Source organism: Musca autumnalis, unplaced genomic scaffold, assembly GCF_047663935.1.
Source record: "Musca autumnalis isolate F117 unplaced genomic scaffold, ASM4766393v1 scaffold_4, whole genome shotgun sequence".
Classification (NCBI taxonomy): domain Eukaryota; kingdom Metazoa; phylum Arthropoda; class Insecta; order Diptera; family Muscidae; genus Musca; species Musca autumnalis.
In genome coordinates, this window is record NW_027411977.1 from 73,407,831 (window position 1) to 73,435,197 (window position 27,367).

General features: G+C 39.8%; 1 protein-coding gene across 2 annotated transcripts; it reads left to right on the plus strand.

The window, feature by feature from the left end:
• Positions 1–1,612: 1,612 nt before the first annotated feature.
• LOC141401823 (uncharacterized) lies at positions 1,613–27,146 on the plus strand. Of its 2 annotated transcripts, XM_073982347.1 has the most exons (4): positions 1,694–1,996; positions 23,302–23,370; positions 23,484–23,878; positions 24,419–27,146. In XM_073982347.1, exons 1-4 carry the CDS (start codon positions 1,994–1,996, stop codon positions 26,472–26,474), a joined length of 2,523 nt encoding a protein of 840 aa, XP_073838448.1. In that variant the 5' UTR covers positions 1,694–1,993; the 3' UTR covers positions 26,475–27,146. The 2 variants fall into 2 exon arrangements, with proteins under 2 accessions (XP_073838447.1, XP_073838448.1); XM_073982346.1 differs by having other exon boundaries at positions 1,613–1,996; positions 23,484–27,146.
• Positions 27,147–27,367: the final 221 nt, after the last annotated feature.

Sequence of the window (27,367 nt, forward strand, 5' to 3'; positions counted from 1 at the left end):
GATTTGCACTGGCCAGCAAGATCGCCTGATTTGACCGCTCCAGACTTTCTTTCGCTTTCAGCTCTTAAAGACAATATCCGTCAAAAATGTTAGGACTAATCGCCGGAAGTTTTGGCCAAAGTGATGCAAAATGCCATAAAAAGGGCTCAAATGACAATAAACTGTGGCGGAGGCCATTTATCTGACATCGTATTTCAACATGATGTAAAAAAATTAAAAGACCAAATAAAATTAGTCCACAAGAAGAATCAAAGTTTTTATTTTTTTTTAATTTAACATCGAAAGTTTGCTTTTGCGCCACCTTGTATATATCTCAAAGGCATACTACAAAATTCGGAGCAAAATCGATTATTCCTGTTGAGTGTTACCGTGCGCACCAGTTTAGCGAAAAATGTTGAACTTTTAGGGTGGAGGTATTCGAGGAAGTGGACCGATATGGACCATATTCGACCATGATCTAAGATCGGACGAAATATTAGATGAAATCAGTTGATTCGTTCGAGAATTACAGAAAAACTGACGACTCAAAATTGTCTGAAATGGATGTCAAAGGTCTTCATATGGAAGGCCTCAAAGGACTTCATATAGATGGTATCAAGGACTTCGTATAGAAGACGCAAAGGTTTTCAAAGACCCAAAGGTCTTTGTGTTGAAGGCAGCAAAGGTCTTCGTATAGAATTCCTCAAATGTCTAAGTATAGAAGGACCTAAAGGTTTGGGTATAGAAGGCCGCAAAGGTCTTCGTATAGAAGGACATAAAGGTTTGGGTATAGAAGGCCTTAAAGGCCTGTGTATAGAATTCCTCGAAGATCACCGTAAAGAAGGCTTAAAGGGCTGTGTATAGAATTCCTCGAAGATCACCGTATAAAGGCCTCAAAGGTCTCCTTCATATAGAAGGTTTTAAAGGTCTTCGTATAGAATGCCTCAAAGGGCTGCTTATAGAAGGACTTAAAAGTTTTGGTATAGAACTACTCAAAGGTAATCGTAAAGAAGGACTTCGTATGGACGGCTTTAACGCCTTTGTACAGAATGTCTCAAAGGTCTTCGAAAAGGTGGGGGGCGCTCGTTAAAATTTTACTTTCATCAACAATGAAATGCAAAGTACGTACTGAAGAGCAATGCATCTTTTGACTGCAACTTATTACAGGATAGTTCCATACAAACCCTAGTCTCCTGGAGGATACCGATTCTTCACCAGAACTCTTCTTGAATATGTATGTCATTTAATTCAAGCCGAACGAGGAAGGGTATATTTACCAAAACACACACACAAATCAACTGATGTGTCCAGACAAGACAATCGAGTTGTCTCGCTATTTAGCCGCTTGGCTCAGCAAGCAAGGCAGGCAGCACGCTAGTTAGGCTGCTGCTGCTGATAGCCAGTCAAAATTTCAATACGATTTCGTAGTCGTTGTTGTTGATATTGTTATTATACTATGAAACAAACAAAAGACAACAACAACAACAATATAAATGTATATTCAAAGAAGATGCTACTCTTTGCACGATGCCATCTGATGAGCATCAACGGCAAAGAGAGTAAGCGTATAAACAATTTTTTGCGCGCTTTAGCTGTTGATCTTCAATCGGTCAAAGTGTTACCTAGCGCCAACAGTTGTCGCCCAAGCTTATAGCCAAAAACTTACTCGTCTCCGCTGCTAGGGGTATATATAGAAAATCTATAAGTTTAAAATGTTTAGTTGGTAACCCACTGTCGAACCTTTAAAGTGAAACCAACAGAGGTGTTCTTTTCCTCCCTCACGAAACAAAAAACAACACGGCCAAGAAGCCGCAAGCTTGAGTTGAAAAAAAAGAAATTGTGTGGACATATAAAAACGATAATCGATCGAATTCAATTTGCAGTATTGAATTCCGATACGATATTCGTCGGTGTTGCTACTAAAGGATTACCGTTGCAGTAGATCATCATCGAAAAGGATTACAAAAAAAAAGGAAACAGAACATATAATAAATATAACTATTTGTGCTCAAAAATGGTAATAATCAATAAAAGAATTAAAAACAAAATATTAAAAAAATATATTTAAATTAAGTGACTCTAATGTGAAATGAGAAAACATCAAAATAAACTCAAATTTGTAATGGAAAAAAGGAATATAAAAAACTCAACAAATAGTAAAAAATAATAATGTAAAGTGATGTTTAAAAAACTATTTGTGGATTTTTTAAATACCCTCAAATCAACCGAATTGCCAACAGGCCATACGATACTCAGCCATATTTGGACATTTGTGCATTTAAATATTTACAAATTTCATTTCAATACAAATCAGTGGTTACTGACTGTGCAAACACATGTTGACATTTAGCTGGCGACCAAGCCAATGTTAGAAGTAATAAAGCTCCCCCCAAGAAAAACACCCATATAAATCTCTGCTAGTTGTGTTGGTGTAAAATTGAAAAAACGTGTGCATCTTCAACAAATCAACGTTAAATCAATCATTTAGCAAATTTCCAAATCAACCAAAACGAAGAATAAAATACCAACAAAAAACTTTGTGATTTTGGTATTAACAGACAATGTATTGTAAGCGAGCATTGAAGTTGATAATTGTGCTAAGAAATGAAAAATTGCCACAAAAGTGCAGTTGAAATAAAATTTTGGAAAATTACACGAAAACAAGAAGAAAAACAATAAAATTAAAAAAAAAAAAAACTTAAAACAAGCTGATTATGAACTCTATACTGAACAAATGTGTCAGATCATATATAAGAAGAAATATCTTATTTGAAAAAAAAAACAAAAAATAATAAATAAACTTATGAATATTTGAAAACCCATGAACATAATTCCACAGTGTTAATACACTGAAATGAAAGTAGTTATGAAAGATATATGAATTTTGATGAGTTTTATGATTTCACCAGAGTGATACAAATATGACAAATGAAAGGATTTTTAATATATTTGTTTTTTGGAGATGGAAATGTAATAACCAAGAGATAAGGATTTTGTTGTAAATTTCATTTACTTTATTTTATTTTGGCATGGAAATGGATAAATTATGCACTTCTGCATTTTGGAGTCATTGCCCACCTTTTGATACAATCAGAGCTCCGAATTCCACTCGCGAGTAAAACTCTTTTCCAATTCTAGCAAGTTGAGGGGGATAACTTGCCCCGTCCCCACCGCCAAACAAAATCTTATCCCACCCCCAAATAAACTAGCCCCACTCCCACCAAAAAATCGGACCCACAAAAAACTACCACCTACCCCAAATTTTCACTCGCGAGTAAATCGGAGCTCTGGATTCAATATCTTACCAGAACATCATATTTTCGGTGGTCCCAATTTCACTTCATTTCCACGGTATTTTGGCTATAATAAACTTCTCTATAAGTGCAATGTTCGACATGCCGTTTCGACGAAAAAGGACGTTCCTTGATGTAGGAGAAGTCTTACACTTCGAACATGTGTACCATGTACCAATCAAAGTTTCGGCAAATAGTTTACAACAATCGAGACCTTTGTCTTGTAAGTCATGATTTTGAAAATGTCATAACTGTTTGTAATATAATAATAATAATTCCACAAAAATCCCAGAAGGACTAGGGAGACTTCTATTATATTAATGAGTGCACTTTTTATCACCAAACGGCTTGTTTTAACACACCACTTGTTGAGAAGTTTTACATGACTGAAGGGTATTTTGCGAAGTTTTATATGACTGAAGGGTATGAGTGAGGGGTAATTTGCCACCGTTGAAAATTTCATATTGTCTGGCCCGGGGGTATTCAGCATACAATACGGTTGTGTATACCATTGTCCCACGGTGTCTGCCATCATGACTGTTTGTTGGGTGCAAAACATTTCTGAGATGGCATGGAACATTCTCTTTTTCTTTTGCACTAAGCTCCTTGAGGAGGATAGGGCCTCGATAAAGGTTTCAGAAAGAACAAGTAAAAAATACAACGCACAATTTTTCCGAAAATTTTTAAACTTTTTTGTGGGAGGTACCTGAAGAAGTGGACTGATATGGTTTATTTTCAAACTTAAACTATGTTTGGACATGCGCTCCAACAACTACACACGGTGTCATAGGGGTTTTTATACTCTCAGCATTTATGCTAACGAGGGTATATACACTTTCATACGGGCAAAATGTGCCTCATCGAAATAATGGTTTTAGACCCCAAGTATGTTTAGACAAAATGTGTTTCCGACAATTTGGAGTCGATTAGCAATGTCCGTCCCTGTGTCTGTCTGACTGGTGCGAACTCTCGAACGGATTAGCTGATTTTTTCCAAAGTTTGGCTTTTGTAATATTTTGTCCAAACTTAGTTTATGTTCGAAGATGGGCACTCCTTCAGGTACCTCCCCCACAATAGTTCGTGAAATGTCTACCAGACTTAGGTGAGATTCCAATACGGACTCAATCGGTTCACTCCTTCGTGTACCTCCCACACAAAGTTTCGGATAAGTTCAGTTTAGAGCCTGCTCTCGAATCGCTTTGGTTTTTGTTGCAACAGCTTGTATTCAATGTCCCTCATACGACGGTACAAGTTTCATCAAGGGCAAGTCCATACTTCCTGAGAAAATAGCCTGAAGTATGCAAAAAATCTATGACACCGTGTGTAGTGGTCCAAACTTAGTTTAAGTTTGAAGATAAGCCATATCAGTGCACTCCTTCAGGTACCTCCATCACAAAGGTTCAAAAATGTTCGGAAAAATTGTGCGCGCGATAACTCTTGAAGGGAGTGACCGGTTTAGTTCATACTTTATGGAATATGGATTCTATTTGTCTACTCCTTCGGGTACCTCCCACACAAAATTTCGTATAAGTTTACTTTAAGACCTGCTCTCTTCCATGTCAAAGAGTCTTGACAGTTCCGTCCCAATACAAATTGAGGCGGTTGTATCGTCCGGATCTTAATTGGGCTAATAATATTCATGTTTGCCTAAGCAGCTGGCATTCTTTTGATCCGATGGACGATGTTGGTCTCCCTTTACGGCATTCACACTATACGTTTATGCTCGTTGATTTCGAGGTTAGCGATTGTACCTTTGGCCATATTTTTCCACATCATGAAGATTTCTCCTAATGTACCTGTGTAGGGGAAGTCTAGATCGTGGCACTAACGATCACGGCGTTAACAACCATGCAGATACTGCATCGACAACATCTTATTATACTGATGTATCTTCGTCTCCTCCTTAAGATTGTCCACTGGTGTCATAAGAAGACAGTCCTTTTGGCGGTATTTTGATAGGTTTGAATATTGTTCCACTGCTTAGCGCTTACATTTGCATACCACACAGACCAGTATTAGGACAAGAAAACCTTGTCTGAGCAGTAGCGGGACCAACCTGCCAACTTTGGCTAACAGTAGATTGACGACATTTGTCAAATATTTGACTCTAAGGGATCTTTGACCTGGGGCCGGCACATACATACATGGATATGTTCACACAACATCCCCGAAGGTACAAGGGAGACTTCTCTCATATCAATGAGTCCTCGCCGATTTATATTGGATAAATGATACGGGACCTACTTTTTATCGCCGAGTCCGAAAGGTATGTCTTACGACTCTTCTTGTAGAGAAGTTTTTCATAGTTGAAATGCTCAGGAAATGTAAGCCGGCACCTTAATAATTATGTGTTTGTGTACTCATTAGTTACCATCAGTCGGCTTGGCTGGTTGGTGCCACGGAGGTACCTCATTCCTTTGGGTACCTTCCAGAAAACCTTTAAAAATTCTTATTAAAATTGCTGTTTAAGGACATGCCTTGGATCGTTTCGAACGGACACAACAATCCAGCAGATATAAGTCTCAGAATGTCCTTCATGCGGCAGGAGTCCTATAAGCCTATATGTTATCGCACAACACTGGTTGCTTCAAACAATGTTGATTTGGAGATTCATTTGTTTTGAATGGATCTTCAAACATTTGCGATCAATTGCGATTCATTCAGAGCCACAGATAGTTTATCAAAATCTTCAGAACGGAACAATTGATTACTGAACCTATGATTAAATCATGTGAAAGAAATGAATGAACAGATTTTACGCAACCTGTTCCGGGTTTCGGACATCAAAATACATATACCCAATACATAGCTATGATGACACGAAAGCTCCACCGTACGTTGCTGATGTTTGGGAAAGGGGATCTTAATCCTCTCAGTGAAGTGAAGGAAGAGATATTTATACCCTCAGCCTTTAGGCTAAAGAGGGTATTTACACTTTGATACAACCAAAAATGTGCCGCATCGAAATAATGGTTTTAGACCCCAAGTATGTTTGTACGATATCCGTTTTAGATAATTTTGAGTAGATCTAGCAATGTCCGTCCGTCTGTCTGTCTGGCTGGTGCGCACTACAACTCTCGAACGGATCAATCGATTCAATTCAAATTTTGGGTATCGAAATATTTTGTCCAGATTTGATTTAAGTTCGAAGATGGGCCATATAGGTCCACTCCTTCTGGTACCTCCCCCACAAATGTTCAAAAATTGTCGCAAAACTTGTGCGCACGATAATTCTCGAAGGGAGTAACCGAATTGAACCAAACTTTGCATATGATAATAATACCTCTAGGCATACATCAGGTTCGGTCCACCCCTCCAGGTACCTCCCACACAAAATTTGAAATAAGTGCAGTTTAGTGACACCTCACGAATCGTTATGACATTTTTTGTAACAGGATGTTCGTGCGGCCCCCGTTACGTCATTGTAACTTTTTTAGAGGGCAAGTCCATAGTTCCCGAGATTATGGCGCATAACCTCAAAAAACGCTGCACTATGTCGCAAGTTCAAATAAACGGTGGCCAAATATAAAAGGAGTTGTCAGATGAATTTTTGTATAAATACTTATAGTTCACTGACAATGTCGAGACTTGGTCGGTCCACTCCTTCGGGTACTTCCCATCGGTAAAGTTCAGTTTAGGGCCTGTTCAAGAATCGCCTTGATTTTTGTTGTAGAAACTTGCATCCACTGCCCCCCATATAACGGTATAATCTTCAGCAGGGGCAAGTCCATCCTGAGAAAATAGCCTGAAAGGCACAAAAAGACCTATGACACCGTGTGTAGTGGTTGGAGCGCAAGATAACTCTCGAACGGATCTGCCGATTCGGTCCACAATTTGGTCTTTGTAAGATTTTGTGCAAAATTAGTTTAAGTTCGAAGATAAGTCAAATCGTTTCACTCCTTCAGGTACCTCCCCCACAAAAGTTCATAAATGTTCGGAAAAATTGTGCGCACGATAACTCTTGAAGGGACGGAGCGATTTTGTCCATACTTTACGCATCCTAATATATCTACCAGATATAAATCAGGTTCGAATATGGACTATGTTTATCCACTCCTTCGGGTACCTATCACACAAAATTACGGATAAGTTCACTTTAAGAAATGCTCTCAAATCACTTTGATTTTTTTGAAGCAACTTGCATTCTCTGTCTCAATTACAACGGTTAAAGTTTTTTCAGTGGCAAGTCCATACTTCTTGGGAAAATAGCCCGAAAGTTGTAAAAAACCCCTATGGCACCATATGTAGCAGTTGGAGAGCACAACAACTCTCGTAAAATTCTGACGGTATTCCCGTTTGTCCTTGTGCCGTAATTATTTCGAGTCGTTTTTAGTCATATATCAAATTATATGCTTCATACTAATTAACAAGTTTCAAAGTAGCGTTGAGATTAACGATCGAAATGTCAAGGTTCGAAAATGTGTCAAGAAACTAGAGTTGGGAAAATCTAGTTCCTGGAGCGGTTCGATCTTTCTAGTTCCTTTTTCCAAAAGGAACTAGTTCCTTAATATAGTTCCATAGTTCCAAATAGTTCCGAGAGCGATATAGTTCAATGAATCTTCCTCTTTCATCGTTCTTTCTGTTTCCTTCGTTCCAAATAGTTCCGAGACCGATATAGTTCAATGGATCTTTCTCTTCCGTCGTTCTTTTCATTTCCTTCTTTCCAAATAGTTCCGAAAGTGAAGTAGTTTAACGAATCTTCCTCTTTCTCTTTGTTTTCATCTTATGGAGGATGAATTGGCATACAAATAAATAAATAGTAGCGATTTAACGAGAATGTAATTTAGCTTTATTTTACAATGTGACCGCATCTGAATGACGAATGAACCGAGCGAGAAAGATCGAAGTGAGTGTAGAATTAAAGGAAGAAAATGAACTATATAAATGAAAGGAACTATATGAACAAAACGAACTATATAAATGCAAGAGCCGGATATAGTTCCAATAGTTCCTTGTCCGGAATAGTTCCTTGGAACTAGTTCGTTCCGGAACTACACAACTCTACAAGAAACCCTAAAAACCCTTAAAATGGGCGCTACCGTTATATGGGGGCTATATCCAACCATGGACCAATATTGACAGCTATATCAAAAAAGGGACAATTTTTAGTAAGGAGATTTTTTTACTTGGAGAAAACGTGATATTTTAATTTTTAGCTAAATCCGTTCATCATTGTAGGTAAAATCCTGAAAATATATATAATCGGGTGGTACCGTTATAGGGGGACCAAACCGCGGCGTCGCACTTGGTCGCAGCTAATTCATTGAGAAATTGATAGCTCGATATCTCCTCTGAATTTGTGTACCATTAGAACAGTGGAACCTCGTGGAATTTTTAGTTATATCTTATTAAAAAGGAGTAATTATTATTATTAATATACACTCAAAAAGTTCCAAAAAATATTCGGCTACTCTATTCAACTGCAGCGCAAATACAAATACTTCAAAACACCCTTTAATACGTTACTCCTCATACTATCGGATATTAAAAAGAACGATTAAAAAATGCCAATAACTCGTGATAATATAATAATAATATATATAATAATTATTCCACAAACATCCCTGACAGGGACAAGGGAGACTTCTCTCGTATCATTGAGTGCACCCCGATTCATATTAGCTCAATGATATGGGACCTACTGTTTATCGCCGAGTCCGAACGGTGTGTCTTAAGACCCCACTTGAAGAGAAGTTTTACATGGCTGAAATACTCTGGAAATGTCGCCAACATTACTGAGGGGTATTTTGCCACCGTTGAAAAATGTTTGATGGGGGGTAATATCTTCTAACTAAACGATAAATGGTGTCTTTGCACAACTGAATTTATTTTTAAATTACCGCAAAAGCTAAATTAGTATAAAGGCGGAATATTGAGCTGTGACTTAGCATCTAAAACCTTCTCCAAATTTGTTGCTAAATTTCTTTCAGTATATGCACATGGTTAGGTATATATTTATCAAACAATTTGTGAATAGCCACAACACCTACTGCGACAACATTAGCGGCGACAACAGCAAGTTCCGCACAAAGTACATTTGACACTTGTTAAGTATTTTATGGCACTTGTCGTAAAAAGTTTTATTTCTATTAAATGTCTCTCTGGTTGACTACTTTGTGGCCGCAAATGGCTGGCAAATTCCCTCTTTGTGTGGTAATTTTGAATTAATGATTATGCCAAATTAAAGATGTTTATCCCCTTTGGTTATTGTTTTGATTCATATCTTCAATTATTAGCATTATTATTATTTATTTAAAGATTTTTTTGCTTTTTGTCAAATACGACTTAATTTTTTTCAAATAAAGTTGTTCATAAATATTTGTGTTTTCTTGCGCCTGCTACTTAAGTTTGACATTTAATTGACAGATTTAGGCAATTAGTCAAAAGATGTTTTTCATAATTACAACAACATATTGATAATAATTCATTAATACCTGGTTTGCCTTAAGTGTTTGGTTCGGTGGCCAAGAGAATGAATACATTTTAGTAAAGTGGTGGCGATGATGATACCGATGTCGATGATTGCATGCAGTTACATACATATTATCACAAGCACCAAGACAGCTTGTGAAATTTGCCAGCAATGCTTGTGTCTTAAGTCTTTTGTTTTGATTTTGATTCGTTTATAGGTGCGGCTTAGTATCACCACACACACCATTGGCATAATTCACTTAATTTTTTGTCCTTCATTATAACAATAATGGTTGTGAATCTTTTTTTGGGGAACTTTGTTTTGTGCAAAATTACTCTGACAAATTTTTGTGCATTTTATGAATGAATATTTATGGAAGCATAACCGGATTTTTGCTTTGCTGTTATCCTTGAATTTGACCACCACCACCACGACCATGTGCCACTGTTTGTTGCTGTAAAGCATCTTTGCAGCTGTTTGAATAATTTTCCATATAAATGTGGAATAGCATACATATTTATATATTAAAGATATTTGAAAATAAAAAACAATAAACAGTCGTTATATAGTTTGTCAGATGATGCGGGTGATATGAAGATAATCAAAGTAGCACATAGAGATATTCGCATAGAGCCGGTACGAAACACCCCAAAAGAAACCATTTTCTCTAACACCAAGAAAGAAAAAATGGACACTTTTTCCATACCAAAGAGTTCAGCATTAATAAATAAATGTAGCCAAAATTACTCTGATTTTAACAGCCGCACAGTGATTCCGAAACATTTTTACTGCCCAAAATTATGTTATTTTAAAATGGATAGAAATATTGTTTTGTAATTTATGTAATTTGAGTGTGAGGTTGTCCTTCTTGCCGCAGTAGTCGTATAGGTCTTGCATCGAACGCTCACAGTACTGAATGCTTCGCCTGTTATTATACCCTCAGCATTTATGCTAACGAGGGTATATACATCTTCACACGGTCAAAATGTGCCTCATCGAAATAATGGTTTTAGACCCCATGTATGTTTGGACGAAATGTGTTTCAGACAATTTGGAGTCGATTTAGTAATGTCCGTCCGTCTGTCTGTCTGGCTTGTGCACGATAACTCTCGAACGGATTTGGTCCAAAATTTGGCTTTTGTAATATTTTGTCCAAACTTAGTTTAAGTTCGAAGATGGGCAATATCGGTCTACTGCTCTAGGTATCTCCCCACAAAAGATCAAAAATGTTCGGAAATTTTTGCGCACTATAACTCTTGAAGGGAGTAACCGATTTGCTCCGTACATCGTGAAATTTCTACCAGATATAGATGAGGTTCCAATGTGGGCTTAATCAGTTCACTCCTTCGGGTACCCCATACAAAATTTCGGAAAAGTTTTGTTTGATCACAGCTCTCAGATAGTTTTGATTTTTGTTGTAGCAACTTGTATTCGCTGCTCCCATTACGAAGATACAAATTTTATTTGGGGCAAGTCCGTAATTCGTGAGAAAATAGCTAGAAACTTGTAAAAATCCCCTATGGCACAAGTGTAGTAATTGGAGCGCACGATAACTCTCGAACGATTCGGTCTAAAATTTGGCTATCGTAATATTTTGTCCTAACTTAGTTTATGTTCGAAGATGACCCATCTCCCCCACAAAAGTTCGAAAATATTCCGAAAATTTGTGCCCACGATAACTTCTGAAGGCAATACTGGATTTGGTCCATACTTTGCTCATCGTAATATTTATACGAGACATAGATAAGGCTGTATTATATATGGATGGACTATATATGTCAACTCCTTCAGGTACCTCCCACACAAAATTTGGGAAAACTGCAGTTTAAGGCCTCTTTTCGAATCGCTTTTATCTTTGTTGTAACAAACCTGTAATCGATGCCCCCATTACGACGCTGCAAGTTTTTTAGGCGAAAGTCCATATCTCCTGAGAAAATAGCCCGAAAGCTGTAAAAATCTCTATGGCACTCTCGAACGGATCGGTAAATTCAGGCCAAAATTTGGCCTTCGTAGTATTTAGTCCAAACTAAGTTGAAGATTGGCACCATCGGTGAGCATTTTCCGATACATCCTCCGCAACACTTTTGAGCTTCAAACCAAATATATTTTTGTCGGCAAATTTTAAAATCCGTAGATTTGTTTCGTAGATTTCAACGATGACAAAATACCCCTCAGTAATGTTGGTGACATTTCCTGAGTATTTCAGCCATGTATAACTTCTCTACAAAAGTGGTGTGTTAGACACTCGGCGATAAACTATAGGTCCCATATTATTTAGCTAATATGAATCGGGGTGCACTCATTGATATGAGAGAAGCCTCCCTTGTCCCTTATGGGATGTTTGTGGAACAATTATAATTATATATATATATATAGATTCAATATTGTCCATAGATGAACGTTTCAATTCACACAGGCTGAGGGTATATCTCTGTCGGCAAAGCCGACTGATACCTTTTTACTTGTTTAAACTGGTATTCACCTTTGTTATATCAGCACCAATCATGACATTCTGGAGTCATTCTGCTATTGCTTGAGTGGTCCCATCTTTCAACTTGGGCGCAGCCAATTTAATTACTATACATTAATTCTCGATATCCAAGTTCTGATATTCAAAGCTCTAAAGGAGTTTTTCGTCAAGGTACATGTTCCACTTCTTCAGTACTCGTTCACCTGAGCAGTTTCCTTGTAGATAGCCTTGTGGATTTGTAACTGGTTGGTTGGCTATGAACTTCATAGAAAACCGCACCATTCCGATAGTGATTGCTATACCCCGTTATAAAATTTTGGCAACTATATCCCAGCTGGTGAATTGGCGATCATTTAAAAGTCTCCTAGAGCTGGTTCGGTTGTCTCAGAGAGATCGTTTAGGACCGGTCGTCGTACAGATTTCAAAGTTCGTTGCTTTCTTCAGGACAGGAACCAAGGAGGTGGTCAACCGTTTCCTATTCTTTTTCCGCTGCCGCGTTAGTAGTCGTTGTGCGAAATATATATACCTCAGCACCGCAATTAGTCCAGCCACGTTCCGTCGATTTTTGGCTAATAAAGATATTTGTACATTTGATGCTGTCTTCAGTCGTATCCTATTTTGTCCCCCCTTAATTACTTCCAACGATGTTGTGACTGACTCTTCAGGGTGGAAAATCCAGCTCTGGCTACTTCGTTACCAACAAGACCCTTAAGACCTGGTACCCAAATAAGAACTACTCTGGACAGACGCCTTAACCTAACCAGTTCTTCATTACATCCATTCACTAGCTTTGATGTTAATGCTAGGACCGCCTTTTGATGTCGTTGTAGTAACTTACAAGCTTCTTCGGTGATCACAATCTCCACCTTAAAAAGTTCTGCAGTCCTCGCGTAGCTTTGTCGCTTCTTCTTTAAAGAAGACTCCCGATCCGATTCCACAATTCATCTTAGAACCTCTGTATACATTGATGGCCTGACATGTCAGTGGTGATCCGTTGCTCGATTCTTTTCTGCTTGAAAATTCAAATGCTGTTAATGTATATTGTTTTGTAGCTTCTGTTATCCAGATCCTTTACTTCGTTTTCGTAAGCATAGGGTTTGTGTCAAGATCCACCGAGACTAGAAACATGCGCATAAAACGGCTCTAGAGATTGATCTACACAACCGCTGACATCATTTTTGTGTGGCGATGATGTGAGTGGCCTCTCTAGCAGCATTCCTTTTCCATTAGGGTCACGCTGATATAGGATTTTAACTTTGGCCTGCCTTGTGCCAAAAAACAGCTTATTTCCCAGTCCCTCCAATCCAGTCTCCGTTATTGAGAAAAGTAGACTCACGCTGTTGTTGTTGGATGGCTCAGTGGCGGTTACGGACCAATCGCCAATTTGAACATCCTTGTTCCTCTTCTGGCACGAGGTCTCATTGGGAATTTCTGGGCTGAATTCAATCTTGGGCTGATGTCGACCCAAGCAACTTAGGGATTAACAAAAAATCCCTTTGAGTCCCCACCAATGCATTTGATGACCCTATAACCACGATGTACCTCGCTAGAGTCGAAATGGGGACGGGAAAATCTTCGCTTGTTCCACAACTTGTTTGAACAACTAAGTTTATACCTAACGCCATTCCGCAGTGATGAAAGCGGACAGCTGAATCTTATCGTTAGTCACAGCAACTTTTTTGAAGGAGGCAGTTGAGTTCGCTTTGGCTTTATGTGTTTCGTCCGCGAACGTTGACGATCGTCGTTTTGAGAGATTTGTCCGCCCCATCTCGCATTCTTGGCGATTTTGACGAAAATAAACTTTGCTTTTCGATATAGCGCTTTCAGAACGTCGGACGAACTTTTCGTTTTTTGTTGGCAGGCTGATCATCTTTCAGGATGAACAGATTCGTCTTTTTTTAGCTCTTTACTGATGAAATGTTCCAGTGTTGACTGCAATTAGTTGTTAGCTACCAGCTTCTGGCTGGATGCTAAGAGGTCGTTCTCGAAGAGGTGCCAGACCGCAACCAAAGGGTTTTGTTTTGGAGTTTTATTATACCCTCAGCCTTAAGGCTAGAAAGGGTATATACACTTTCATACGGGCAAAATGTGCCTCATCGAAATAATGGTTTTAGACCCCGGATATGTTTGGACGATATGTTTTTCAGACAATTTGGAGTTGATTTAGCAATGTCCGTCCGTCTGCCTGTCTGCACGATAACTCTCGAACGGATATACCGATTCTGTCCAAAATTTGGCTTTCGTAATATTTTGTCCAAACTTAGTTTAAGTTCGAAGATGGGTTATATCGGTCCACTCCTTCCGGTACCTCTGCCACAAAAGTTCGAAAATGTTCGGAAAATTTGTGCGCACGATAACTCTTGAAGGGAGTAACAGATGTGGTCCATACATTGCACATCGTGAAACTTCTACCAGGCTTAGATGAGGTTCCAATAAGGACTCAATCGGTCCACTCCTTTTTAGGATCAGATCCATTTTAGGACCAGCTATGGGGCAAGTCCATACTTTCTGAGAAATAGCCTGAAAGATGCAAAAAGCCCCTATGACACCGTGTGTAGTCATTGTAGCGCGAGATAACTCTCGAAAGCATCTGCCGATTTGGTGCAAAATTTGGCCTTCTCAATATTTTGTCCAAACATAGTTTAAATTCGAAGATAAGCCATATCGGTGCATTCCTTCAGGTACCTCCCCCACAAAACTTCAAAAATGTTCGGAAAATTTGTGCACACGATAACTCTTGAAGGGAGTGACCGATGTAATCCATACTTTGCACATCCTAATATATCTACCAGATATAGATCAGGTCCAAATATGTACTATATTTGTCTACTCCTACTGGTACCTCTCACACAAAATTTCGGATAAGTTCACTTTAAGACCAGCTCTCGAATCACTTTGATATTTGTTGTAGCGATTTGCATGCGCTACCTTCATTACGGCGGTAAACGTTTTTCAGGGGCAACTCCATATTTCTTAGGAAAACAGCCCGAAAGGTGTAAAAACCCCTATGTCACCGTATGTGGCGGTCGAAGAGCACGATAACTCTTGAACTGTCCAACCGATTTGGTCCAACTTTTGGTCTTCGTCATTTTATATCCAAACTTAGTTTCATGGACAATTCCGGCCCGCAACTTCCGGTACTTCTCCCCAATATTTAAAAAAATGCCACTAAAATGCTAGGCCGATATCAATTGAATGAGGCAACCAATTTGGTCCAAACTTTGGATCTCCTAATATGTTATCAAAATTTAGTTTAACTTCTAAAATGGCCCATATCGGTCCTCCCTAAAGGTACCTGCCCTACAAAAGTTCAACATTTGTGTCTTAGTGCAGGTTATTCCTAATCCACATTTTTGTCGGCAAGTTCAAATGTCCAAAAAGGGCCACAAAATTCTGAAGAGACCTTAAATACATTCGATGTGTCCGGAGGTGAAAGTTTCGCTTCGCATTGGCTGAGGGTATATATCTGTCGGCAAAGCCGACTGACACTTTTTTACTTGTTTTTTATATTTCTCAATTTTTTGTTACCACGAGAGTGCCATAAGAAGTTGGATCATCATACTCAGCGGCTTGCACAGTCAAAGCTGCTGATAAATACCCCTGACCCGTGTCCTGGCGTCGAGGAGTAGTTGCTAGGGACCAGACTTCTTTAGACACTAGTTCGCGTTTTAGATCCTCGCGACAAATTCTTCGCCACCTTCAAAAGTATATAAATTTATAGGTCGCTAGCCCAAAATTAAGGACTGACATCTTTAGCGATTTACAATGACGTATTACCAACAACTATCAGGTGAATGACTCCTCTTAAAGCCTTTGTGAATAGGGACTTATTTCCCCTTTTGTCCAATCACACCCCAAAAAAATCTTAGCGACCTTGATCGCAGGCGATATTCGTATAATGCATTGATTGCTCATCACAAATTTTCCATTGACCTCAGGGAATGGACTTTTCACCACCCATCAATGAATTGATTTTCAAAATAATCATTTAAAAAAAAGTCATGATGAATATTCGATTTCTAATTACCTCGTCTTATAGCTGAAGATTTTTAGTTTGTCTTGTTCGAAAATAAAACTTATTTGAAATTTAAAAGTGTGGCCTTAAATAGCTTACAACGCTGATGGCTTTAAAGAAATATTTAATAAATAATTAAAAAGTTTAATTTATTTCAAGTGTAAACCGCCAATGCTGCACATCATTGTTATTGACAATTGTACAAAATATTTAATACAAAACAGCAGCACCAGAGGTGGTTGTAATGCTGTGTCATTTAAAAATCTATCAACTAACATTTATTTATTTCATAATTTTTTTTAAATACACAGCTGATAGTCTCTCTCACACACACCACACTCTTGAAAATGGTACCTGCACAAAAGCCATTGTAGATAAGTATGTCATGTTATTGGGCAATTATAAATTATTGGTGGCGGTGGATAGGCCATTGCCCCGGGTGTAGCGTGTCGAAATGTTATAACACAGTGATATGAGAAAATGTCAAAGTAATTCCCCTGATTAGAAAGATGGGTGGGGTGGGGACGGACATGTGAAAAGTCAATCTTCTGCTAAATTTATTATTGCAATTCTTCTAAAATATTTACTTTCTTTTTGTGGTATTATTATGATGATGTTGTAGTTTTTTTATATATCATCACTGATTAAAAGAAGCACATTATTTGAATATGCAAATGGAAGCATTGATGCATAATTTATTAAGATGAATTCGTTAACATATTCGCCGTGCATTGATCGCTTGTCAATATCTTTTGTTGTGTGCATATTTCAGTTTTTTATGATTTTTTTTTCAATGACCTTTGTGATTTTTGTCATTGTGGTTGGTTTCTTTTTCTTAGTTGACCGCTGAAAGTGAAACCTTTTTCTGGTGAGGCGGAAACAGAATTTTATATTAAAATAACGTTAGCGAATTTATTTTGTACTGTCTTAATATTGAAAAAATTCGAGCGCTATTGTTAAAGATTTCTTCGTCAGTGAAAGCAAAAAATCTGGTATGAACTAGAGTTGGACAATCTCGTTCAATTGAACGATTCGGATCACTATCTCGTTCAATGGACACCGTTCAATGGACACTAAATTTCACACGTTGTTTTTTTGATGTTACTCATTCGACTTTCCACAAGGACAATGATCCGGATCGATCAATTGAACGAGATTGCCCAAGTCTAGTATGAACCAGATGAACGAAACATACAGTTCCCACAAACATTCCTGAAGTGACAAGGAAGACTTTTTCACATATCAATGAGTTCACCCCGATTCATATAGGCTCAATGATAAGGGCCTTACTTTTATATACCCTCAGCATTCATACTAACGAGGGTATATACACTTTCATACGGGCAAAATGTGCCTCATCGAAATAATGGTTTTAGACCCCAAGTATGTTTCGACGAAATCCGTTTCAGACAATTTGGGGTTGATTTAGCCATGTCCGTCCGTCTGTCTGCCTGGCTGGATGGAGCGCACGATAACTCTCGAACGGATTAACCGATTTTTTCCAAAATTTGGCCAATCTTAGTTAAAGTTCGAGTATTGACAATATCGGTCCACTCCTTCAGGAACCTCCCCTACAAAAGTTCGAAAATATTCGGAAAATTTGTGCGCACTATAACTATCGATGGGAGTAACCGATGTGGTCCATACTTTGCACATCGTAAAATTTTAGCCAGACTTAGATGAAGTTCCAATATGGACTCAATCGGTATACTCCTTCGAGTAACTCCCACACAAAATTTCGGAAAAGTTCAGTTTAGGACCTGCACTCGAATCGCTTTGATTTTTGTTGTAACAACTTGTATTCATCGCCCTTCTCCCCTACGAAAGTACAAGTTTTATCTGGGGCAAGTACACACTTCCTGAGAAAATAGCCTGAAAGGTGCAAAAAATCCCCTAGGGCACCGTGTGTAGTACTTGGAGCGCAAGATAAGTCTCGAACGGATTTGCTTATTTCATCCAAAATTTGGCCATCATAATATTTTGTCCAAACTTAGTTTAAGTTCGAAGATAAGCCATGTGGGTCCACTCCTTCAGGTACTTCCCCCACAAAAGTTCAAAAATTTTCGGCAAAATTGTGCGCACGATAACTCTTGATGGGAGTGACCGATTTGGTCCATATTTTACAGATGTATATCAGGTTTGAATATGGACTATATTTGTCCACTCTGACAAAAAATTTCGGATAAGTTCACTTTAAGACCTGCTCTCGAATCACTTTGATTTCGGTTAAAGCAACTTCAACTTTAAAGCTGCCTCAATAACGACGGTAAAATTTATTAGGCGCAAGTCCATACTTCTTGAGAAAACAGCCCGAAAGGTGTAAAAAAGGTCTATAACTCACTATAACTCTCGAACGGATCAACCGACTTGGTCCATAATTTGGTCTTCGCCATATTATGTCCAAACTTATTTTCAGTTCGAAGATGGGCAACAACTTTTGTACAAATTTAGTTTAACTTCTAAAATTTCCGATATCGATCTTCTCTTTATGGAACTAGGGTTAGCTGTTTGGCAGGACATTGAATAGGTATAGTGTGTCGTGCGGGCTTGTTCCGGATCTTGAGCAAATGTTTTGCACGGTGTCATCAACTTTTTCCTTATAGGAATGCTGTAGCATGCGCAGACAACGTGAACGTGATGTAGAATGTGACCCTTAGAATCTTGGGGTACTAAGTAGTCGGAAATCTGCTACCATCGACCATGACATTTAACTGCTCATCTCGACAGTCCATGTGGTGAGCAGAGTGTCTGATATTTGTATATTCCTCGAGTTGAAAAAGGCGTTAAGTTCAGTCAAATAGGGGTTCAGCTTTTCAAGCTTTCAAAATTCGTACAATCATTCGTTACAATCTCAATGCAGTCTGAAGACCTTGGAATACAGGAGAGATAGATGTTAAAGAGTTCCGGAGATATAACCCCCCTTCTTGAAAAAAACTCCCTGTTTAACTGGACTGTGCATGAATTTCTTGTTCTTGAATTCCACGTACGACTGGCGTCAACACATAGGTATAATTGATTATCCAATGTTTCAAACTTGGCCGGAGGGTAGTCTGATCGATGTCCACAAACAGCGTGGAGTGCTTGATCCAAAGCTTTTGATAAGTCAAGCGCCACCATCACTGTTCAATCACACGGCACTGTTGTCGTGTTGTGCTGCTTACGGAAACCATGTTGATAATCGGCAATTGGATAGCTATTTTTGACACTGGGGATGTATAAAGCCTCAAAGGACTTTGTTGCTACAGGCGACAAAAGCGAAATCGTTCTGTACGATTCACCTTTGCTGGTATTCTTGCCTGGCTTCAGCAGCGGAACCACCCTACCTACCCCTTTTTCCAGACTTCGGGAACGATGTGGTGGGCTAGCGACTGGTTGATAGTAAGATTTAGTAAGCTATTAGAGTCTTTGATCTATTTAGACGTTTCAGCATTACCCTGGCCATCTGGGATGATTTCGCGTTCCTGACGACATTCGCAACACCATCCGTTGTAAATTGTCGTTGTTCATCCTCGGCAGGAAGAGATCTAATGTGACGTAGTACTCTTCACATCGTCCTGTCACTCCCTGGATGCTCGACAAACTGTCAATTGAAACACCTATTCGAATCAGTCATTGTAATGTCTCCAAACGTTGCTGTGGTTCTATCTTCCTTTTTTACAGGGTTCGAGAGTGACTTAATTGACATTGCCCACAATTCATTTATTCCGACTCTAATGTTGGAACTATTCTGCTGTTTTAATCACATGTTCCGCTTATGCTCACCGACAAAGCTGTTAAATTCCAGTATCAGCTCCCTGGGGTCACTGGGGTTGGCACGACGAACCTCATCACTCTCATTTGCTAATCCTATAATCTCTGCTGGGAAGTTTGGTCAATCTTCGGGTATTCGATCAGCAAGTATATAGCGAGCAGCTGCGACAGTGATGATGTCTCGGAATGTCCTTCCGCTACCCGAATATCAGAAGGGTTGGGCAGATCTCTGAATCAATGATTAGTGAACTCGCGGAAACTAGCCCAATTAGCTTTCCCATGATTGATGAAAGTGCGGAGTTCAGGGGTGTTGAAATCGGACGTTCAGGGGTGATATGACGTAGTACTTACTCTTAACATCGCCCTGTCACTTCCGGGGTGCTCGACAAACTGCCGATTGAAAAACCTCTTCGAATCAGTCAGCATAATGTCTCCAAACGTTACTGAGATTTTATCTTCCTTTTTTACATGGTTCGAGAGCGACTTAAACGTTGCCCACAATTCATTTATACCGACTCTAATGTTAGAATGTTTTAACCACATGTTCCGCTTATGCTCACCGACAAAGCTGTTAAATTCTAGTGTCACCTCCCTGGGGTCACTGGGGTTGACACGACGAACCTCATCACTCTCATTTGCTAATCCTATCATCTTTGCTGGGGAGTATGGTCAATCTTCGGGTACTCGATCAGCAAGTATATGACGAGCGGCTGCGGCAGTGATGATGTCTCGGAACGTACTTTCTGCTACCCGAACAGGTGAAGGGAAGGGTTGGACAGATCTCTGTGAATCAATGATTAGTGAACTCGCTGAAAGTAGCCCAATTAGCTTTCCCATGATTGATGAAAGTGCGGCGTTCAGGGGAGATGAAATCCGGCGGCCTGCTGATAAACACAATTATGGGGAGATGGTGTGACCCAAGAAAAGGCTTATTTCTCTCCACTAATTCTAGTAGGGGCATCTTCATTGATCAATCTTCTCAGCCAGCACACTATCATTGCCGAGAACCGAATGCCACAATTCATGATGAGCATAAAAGTCTCCCAAGACCAGACGGTTATGACCATCCAAAAGCGGGGTAATGGTGGACCTATAATGTGGAGTACAGCATTTTATCGGCGGGATGAATACGTTAAACAACTCTACCTCGGCAGTTCCACACCTAACTGCCACCCCCATACATTGCATGTACGGGTCATTAGAGCCAGGCTCAAGCGAGATAGACCTGTATTGAACAGACCGGTGTAATAGGAAAGCTAATCCCTCACCCCCACTTCTGGTGTGATCCTTCCTTTGTACGTTGCAAACCATCACAACGCTGTAAGCTGCAGTTGTTGTTGAGCTTGGTTTGCTGCACCGCCGCGACCGTGATATTCATCCGACTCATGAAGTCCACTATTTCCAAGATCTTATCTCGGAGTCCATTGCAACTAAATTGCAAAAAGGATGCATTGTCAGGGATTGGAGCAGCAACGGCTGGTGTTAAGTGTTGCCTGTGCGTATGCCGAAGACGGACTGTGGGCAGGTGGAGTGCTTTGATGACGACGACAACTCACTTGGGGCTCTGTTCATGCATCATGCAGCAACATAGTACATGTCTTAGCACACGGACGAGTTTTAAACAACCCCTGAGATGCACCCAATCCCAGCATCCATTTTATCTCACCGAAGTTTGTGTGTAGCGGATGCGGATGTGACAAACTAAGCACATCAATATTGGTCTTGGGTTTTCCTCCATCCTGGCAAGGACCAAAAGAATCCGGAGCAGGCATTTCGGGATATGCTGCTTGCAACATAGTCAGTGTTTTTCTATGATGGGAGCAGCCGAAACACGGCTATTGTGCGGTTTCGGGTCAAACCGGTTTCGAAAATCCCGCCGCTGTGGGACTGCATTTTTTTGTTAGTGTGTGTGTGTAGGTCGTTTTAATTAGGTCTGTAAGTGAAATTATTCAGCAGGGGATCTGCTTATGACACCTAATAATCTACGCTAGACCAAACAACATCCTAAACCTTTTTTGTCTTCCACTTCTTTGGTTTCCACAGGACGGATTCTCAACACAAAACCAAAAACCACGACTTGGTTCACACCATCTATAATGTATCGCATCACCATATATTTAAAGAACAAAATAGTGTTTTTTTAAAAATCTGGAAATATATATCGTTGTTTCAACAATATGTGTTGTGGCAGAGATCATAATGACAAAAAATATATTGTTGCCCCAACAGTATATATTTTTACATTTTTAAAATATCCTATTTTGTTCTTAGAATATGATTGCTCGTACGATATCTCTTCTCTGCTTGTAGTGTTTCGATGTCTTCCCCTTTCCTTCACACTTTCTGTAATGGAGTTAAATCAGCCTTGCTCTCAAGTGCGCAAATTTCGGCTTTTTGATTAATTTAGAGTTCATTTCAATTATCATTGTTTTTGATTTTAAAACTATAAATCAAATATTTAAAAAAAAAATATTTATAAAAAATAACTTACATTTTCGATTTGAATCGGTTTAAATTTTAACTAATATTTGAATTCTTTATCATCTGCCTAAACTTATAATTGTCCTTGAACTAATTATAACGACATAATTAATAATATATGGATTTTAAAGATAGAAATTAATCTCATTTTTTGTGTTTTGCAAAAAATAATAAAAATACAATAATTTTAAACACAAGCCAAAAAACAAAAAAAAAAAAAATGTTCGCCACTAGAGAGACAACAATAACAAACTGGTCTTAATACTAAACCCAGCCAACAGCAGCTCATCACAGATTGTTTTTGATTAATAGCCAAGGTAAATTCAACGTAATTATCGCAAAGCGATAAGAAAGAAAACGCCAGCTTAAAAAAAAATGCGCCCCTCTAGGCGGCTTAGGCCAACCATCAATAAACAAAAGAAAAATAATACCAAATACACCCCACGAGTGACCATTGTTTGCAAATCAAAAGCCTTTTTAGCCACTGTTTATGAAGCGACATTGTTATGGAGCTGTTATTCAACTTTTTTAAAGGACATTGGAATAGGAATTTTGACAGCTTAAATGAAAACATTTTATGTTTTAATTTAATTACCATAAGAATATGAAATCTTGTTGTTAATAACTTAATAGAAAAAATTCTTAATGTTTTAATTATGAGACTTCCGCATGTTTTGTTTCATATTTTAAAAGGGAACCTTTCTTATACAAATACGCAGTGTTATGACATTTAGAAATAATAACAAAACTTATTATCACATGTCACAATCATAACCAATTTAGACTCATTAAAATTTCTTTGTATAATTTTCGCATTTATTGTTTAGTTCATTCTATGAGCACCGGTTTAAACTTGACATCAAACAGCTTTTGATTTTGTTTTTTCATTTTTTCTTTTCAGAGGAGCGCAATAATTTTATTGGCGTTATGCGCCATTGGCATTCATGCCGAAAGTGATGACACTCTTGTGGTATGTTATTTTGCATAAATTAAAACTTTGTTTGGAATTCAACTAGGTTTCAATAATATCTTCTTAATAATGTTTGTTTTTGTTTTCTTCAAAAAAATCTTCACCATATTTAGAGAAACGTTCGTGATACATTCAATGGCTATGATTATCCACCACCTCCAAATCCTTTTACGTATCCACCACCGTTAACAACTCTACCACCCACCAATAGGCCACCAACACCAGCCACAACGAAACCACCAACGACTAAGCCACCAACTCCGTCTACCACCAAGACAACAACAACTAAGGCCACACAACCGCCATCAACATATTTGCCACCCACAACTACCGTGAAGCCAACTACAACTACCCGGCCTACAACTACCAAGACTACTCGTGTCACAACACCAACTCCACGCACAACCCAACGTACTACAGTTTCTACTCCCGGCTCTACTTATTTGCCACCCGAAACCACCACACCTAAGACCACTCGTCCCACTCCTATAACTACCCGTGCTACCAGGCCACCAACTAAACCAACAACACCTATCACAACCACACGGGCAACTAGACCACCTTCACCTCGTACTACACCTCGTGTTACCAACCCACCTATAACATATCTGCCACCTGTGACCACACCTAAGCCAACAACACCAGCACCACGCACAACTCAACCAACAAAGACAACACAACGCACCACAGTTTCTACTCCCGGCTCTACTTATTTGCCACCCGAAACCACCACACCTAAGACCACTCGTCCCACTCCTGTAACTACCCGTGCTACCAGGCCACCAACTAAACCAACAACACCTATCACAACCACACGGGCAACTAGACCACCTTCACCTCGTACTACACCTCGTGTTACCAACCCACCTATAACATATCTGCCACCTGTGACCACACCTAAGCCAACAACACCAGCACCACGCACAACTCAACCAACAAAGACAACACAACGCACCACAGTTTCTACTCCCGGCTCTACTTATTTGCCACCCGAAACCACCACACCTAAGACCACTCCTCCCACTCCTGTAACTACCCGTGCTACCAGGCCACCAACTAAACCAACAACACCTATCACAACGACACGGGCAACTAGACCACCTTCACCTCGTACTACACCTCGTGTTACCAACCCACCTATAACATATCTGCCACCTGTGACCACACCTAATCCAACAACAAAGGCTACAACACCAACTCCACGCACAACTCAACCAACAAAGACAACACAACGCACCACAGTTTCTACTCCCGGTTCTACTTATTTGCCACCCGCAACCACCACACCTAAGACCACTCGTCCCACTCCTGTAACTACCCGCGCTACCAGGCCACCAACTAAACCAACAACACCTATCACAACGACACGGGCAACTAGACCACCTTCACCTCGTACTACACCACGTGTTACCAACCCACCTATAACATATCTGCCACCTGCGACCACACCTAAGCCAACAACAAAGGCTACAACTCGTGCCACTACACCCAAACCCACAACACGCCCACCAGTAACCCGTTCCACCACTACCTATAGACCACCCCTAACCACACCCCCACCAACTAACAGACCACCTAGCCCAGCCACTACACGTGCTACAACTCGTACACCCACACCCAAACCAACAACTCGCCCTCCACCACAGCCAACAACAACCAGAACCAGCACTCCTGGACCAACTTACTTGCCACCTGAGACCCCTGGTACCACTGTTAGACCTCCGACACCTGCAACTACACGTATAACAACCACCAAACCCACAACAACTCGGGCCACAACAACTCGTGCAACCACAACAACAACTAAAGCTACTACTACCAAGCCTCCTACAACCAAACCTCCAACAAGACCTCCAACCGTTAGGACTACACCACGTGTGACCCGCGTACCCAGTACTTATCTTCCACCTGTAACTACTACCAAGCCAACAATCAAAACTACCCGCGCAACTCAACCACCAACAACTAAGCCAACTCCTCGTATAACAACCATCCGTACCACTAGACCACCATCAACACCCCGTGTGACCAGACCACCAACAACCTATCTTCCTCCGGTTACAACCACTAAGGCCACTACAACACGAGCTACCACAACACGTGCTCCAACAACTCGTCCTACTCAACCATCAACCAGCACCTCTGGTCCAACTTATTTGCCTCCAGAAACTCCAGGTACCACTGTTAGACCTCCGACACCTGCTACTACACGTATAACAACCACCAAACCCACAACAACTAAAGCTCCTACTACCAAGCCTCCTACAACCAAACCTCCAACAAGACCTCCAACCGTACCCAGTACTTATCTTCCACCTGTAACTACTACCAAGCCAACAACCACTACCCGTGCTACTACAACCGTTAAACCAACCACTACACGTGTCACAACTCGTGTTACTACCACCGTTAAACCAACTACTAAGCCCACAACCACCGTAACACCACGTACCACACAACGTGTTACCGTCTCAACTCCCGGTTCAACCTATTTGCCACCTGTGACAACAACTTTGCCACCAAAGATTACTACACGCCCAACCCGTGCAACTCAACCACCACCAACCACTCCTCGTATAACAACCATCCGTACCACTAGACCACCATCAACACCCCGTGTGACCAGACCACCAACAACCTATCTTCCCCCGGTTACAACCGCTAAGGTCACTACAACTCCTCGTATAACAACCATCCGTACCACTAGACCACCATCAACACCCCGTGTGACCAGACCACCAACAACCTATCTTCCCCCGGTTACAACCACTAAGGCCACTACAACTCCTCGTATAACAACCATCCGTACCACTAGACCACCATCAACACCCCGTGTGACCAGACCACCAACAACCTATCTTCCCCCGGTTACAACCACTAAGACCACTACAAAACGTACAACTCCACGTGTTACCAGACCGCCAACAACTTATCTTCCTCCCGTAACTACACCAGCAACTACTAGAGCAACCAAGCCCCCTACCACTAAACCCCCCACAACCAGACCCCCCATCACCCGTCCACCCACAACTCCCTACAGAGTTAGAACAACACCATTCCAAGGCTACGACTATCCTAAACCTGGCATCCCCTTTAACTTTTAAATCCATAGACCGGCTATTGGCTTTGTGTCAGGTGATATTTCGTAAACTAAGGAAGGAACCATCACTGCCCTTTTTTTTCTTAATTAGCAAAGTTTTTTAATTTTAATTTTATTTTTTTAACAATTGAAACCATTGTCGTTTAAGTAGTTGTCTAGGGCTAGATGTGTCTAGAATCTAGTCATCAGTTCTTTAACAAACAAAAAAGAGACAGAAGAAGTGAATACGAGAAAGGTGAAGAAGAAGAAGAAGGAGAAGAAGAATCACAACACCGAATTGTATGCGCGAATGCAGATTTTTTATTGCATTTAAAGAGAACAAAACACAGTTTTTTGTAATAATTATTAATTTTATTTTTATGTTTTTATTACCTTTATCCCCACCTCCGTTCCAGAATCCCTTTATCCCAGTCCTCAAAATTCCTATGTAAAAAATTATATATGATATTCTATATATATATATATGTATACCCGAGTTATGCACACCTATCTATATCAATCAGCTTATAACTTAATTATTTATAGAGAGCCAGTTTGTGTTATTTGAACATGTTTTTTTATTATTGAGATATGGATCTGAACCCTATACTAAGTCTGGAACTTTGTATGAATGACTTTTTTATAAATAATAAATATATTGTTGCAAAATTTCAAAAAAACAAATAATCGAAATAAATTGTAGTTTTATTTAAAAAAAAAATTAAAAAAGGCGTTTGAAGAAGTTTGGCCGTATCGAACACTGGCTGGTGCTCACAATAAGCTAGTTGGTCCACACTTTGGACCTTGTAATACTTTGTTCAAACATAGATCGAATTGGACGATGAGGTGTATTGGCCCATTCCTTCACCTACCTCCCAACAAAAGTCAACAACTTTTCGTTAAATGGTGCACAACATA